This window comes from Propithecus coquereli, unplaced genomic scaffold (genome assembly GCF_000956105.1).
Source record: "Propithecus coquereli isolate 6110/MARCELLA unplaced genomic scaffold, Pcoq_1.0 Scaffold16, whole genome shotgun sequence".
Taxonomy (NCBI): domain Eukaryota; kingdom Metazoa; phylum Chordata; class Mammalia; order Primates; family Indriidae; genus Propithecus; species Propithecus coquereli.
This window is the reverse complement of record NW_012140524.1, coordinates 8,042,746-8,045,406: the sequence shown is the minus strand read 5'-3', so window position 1 is coordinate 8,045,406 and position 2,661 is coordinate 8,042,746. Positions and strand designations below refer to the sequence as shown.

At 41.5% G+C, this 2,661-nt stretch overlaps 1 protein-coding gene across 1 annotated transcript in view; it reads right to left on the bottom strand.

Moving 5' to 3' along the window:
- Window positions 1-2,661, bottom strand: part of CASC1 (cancer susceptibility candidate 1) — a 59,153-nt gene that overhangs the window by 33,099 nt on the left and 23,393 nt on the right. Inside the window, exon 7 of the mRNA XM_012640967.1 lies at window positions 2,222-2,236. Coding sequence (XP_012496421.1) covers window positions 2,222-2,236 — 15 coding nt within the window. The remainder of the gene's footprint in view (window positions 1-2,221; window positions 2,237-2,661) is intronic.

Below are 2,661 nucleotides of genomic sequence, written 5' to 3'. Positions count from 1 at the left end.
GTATGCGCCACCACATCTGGCTAATTTTTGTATTTTTTTGTAGAGATGGGGCTGGTCTTGAACTCCTGGCTTCAAGCAATCCTCTGACTTGGCCTCCAGAAGTGCTGGGATTACAGGTGTGAGCCACTGCAGCTAGCCCCTCTTTATTTTACAGAGTTTGGGTTTTTTCCCTTTAACAGAATAATAGGAATAACAACAACAATATGATAACAACAAGGAGGAGGAGAAAAACTACTAATATTTACTGAATGCTTGCTATGTACCAGGACCTATTCCAAATGCTCTATATGTTTTAATTCATTTAATCCTTATCATAACTCTATGAGGTAGATACTGTTACTGGGGCCTATTTTACGGATGAGGAAACTGAGGCAGAGGATGGTCAAGAAACAACTAGTAGGTAGCGAAATTTAATTTTGAATATTGACACAGAAAATATGTAGAAAATTTCTAAATTAAGACAATAAGCACAGTGGCATAGGACTCAACCAAGAATGCTGGGCTTCCATCCTAGCCACTTCTTGCTAGCAGTGTGGAATTGGGCAAGTCACTTAACATCTCTGTGCCTCAACCTCCACATTTGAAAAATTGGGTTAATGGTGCCTATTTCAGTGTTATTATGAGAACTCAGCAAGTTAATATTCCCAAAGTTTGGCATAGACTGGGTGCTATTTAAGAGTTTGAAAATTTAGAATTTGGTGTTCACTATGGGATCATTTCCTTCTGTTCCTGCTATGCAACTCTTGCTATTCCGTTTGTGGCTTTTGCTTTAGGTTGCTATTACTGGGATTACTCTCCTCTTTTGTCTCCTGTTTTGTTTTACTTATCCTTTTCCCATCTTCCCCGTTATTACTTCTACTCTGTACTCCACGTTCTTATAACACGAAGATGTCCCTTCAACTCATGACTCGTGAATTTCTAGTGCTACTTCCCACTGACTCCCTGCTAATTGCAGAGTACCAGATTCCTAAACTGGCATCATGCTGTTAAGAGAAGAAAACTCAAACTCTGTGAGGTTTATTCTGAGCCTAATACGAGTGACCGTGGCTTGGAGCACATGGCCTCAAGAGGTCCTGAGAATATGTGCCCAAGGCAGCTGGGTTACAGTTTGACTTTATGCATTCATGGAAACAGGAATTACAAGTAAAATCATAAATCAATACATGGAAGGTGTACACCGGTTTGGCCTGAAAAGCAGAACATCTAGGGCAGAGGTTAACAGGTTATAGGTAAGTTCAGAGCCTTCGATTTGTAATTGTTGTTTGTAATTGGTTAAAGAAATGAGGCTTTGTCTAAAGGCTTGGAATGTTTTAAGTTAAGGAAGTCTGTTACTCAGAGATAAGCCTCAAGTAATCTGTTAATTGATGGCCTGCAGGTGTGGTTTAACCTTTGTCTTGCATGGCCTTAAGATTTAGTATTTTATTATTACAAAGAGTAACTCCAAAAGGGAAGGGGCATAAGGAGGTACGCCTGACCTCCCTTCTCCCCATGGCCAGCAACTCGGTTTTAAGGATTTTCTGGGGTCTCCATGGCCAAGGGGTCGATTCAGTCACCTGCGGGGCTTCGGATTTTATTTTGGTTCACAATGTCACGGCATCCTCCCTGGGAGAGAGGATATACGGTGGCAAGAACATTGTATGAATCCATTGACATTTAAATACCTCAGAGTGTATGGAAGACTCTTTGGGGCCTTTGGAAAGTCAGAGCAAGGTCCAACTAAGGTCTCATAGGGAACTGTAGGCAAGTCACAATCTATGTTTCTTCAAATGAAAAATGAATCTTATAACGTTGTTGTCCAGACAAAATCAGGGGATGCATGGTATGCACTTAAGAGTCTGGAGTTACTGTGTCTTATAGCAACATGGGGAAGTATACTACAGCAACAGTGACAAGAAGCATAAAAATACTGTGAGGAATGGGAGCAAAAAAGCATTAAGGGATAATAACAGGAATAAGAGGAGTGAATTCCTTCTAGTTTCTATTAATATGTAGTTGTGTTTAAGTGTAGAAATCTGAAGAAATTTCTGCCCCCTACTCCTGGCTTCTAGAGCTTCTAAAACCCTCACAAGTGGTGCTAAGAGCCTATTTTGCTATTCATAATACACCTTTTTTAACCATACCTGAGTTTTTGCTAATAAGGTGATTCTTGATGGGCCCCTAGGTAGCTTCAGGATGGCAGCTCATTGCTAGGGGGATCAGCCATGTGATTAGAGGCTGGAACTTTCAGCCCCACTCTCTAGCCTCCAGGCAGAAAAGAGTGACTAGAGATAGAGCTAATCATCAATGCCCGGTGATTTAATCAATCTTTACTATGTAATGAGGTTTTCCAGAAAACCCCTAAATGATGGGGTTCAGAGAGCTTCTGGCCCAGTGAACACATGGAAATGCTGGGAAGATGGTGTGCCCACAGAGGGCATGGAAGCTCCATGCCCCTTCCTACACGTGCTCACCCTATGTATTTCTTCATCTAGCTGTTCATTTATATTCTTTGTAATAAACCAGTAGATGTAAACAAATGTTTCCTTGAATTTATGAGCCATTATAGCAAGTTACCTAACATGAGGAGCGGGTAGTGGGGACTCCTGATTTATAGCTGCTTGGTCAGAAGTACAGATGACAACCCGGAACTTGTGATTGGAAGGGGACAGGCAGTCTTGCAGT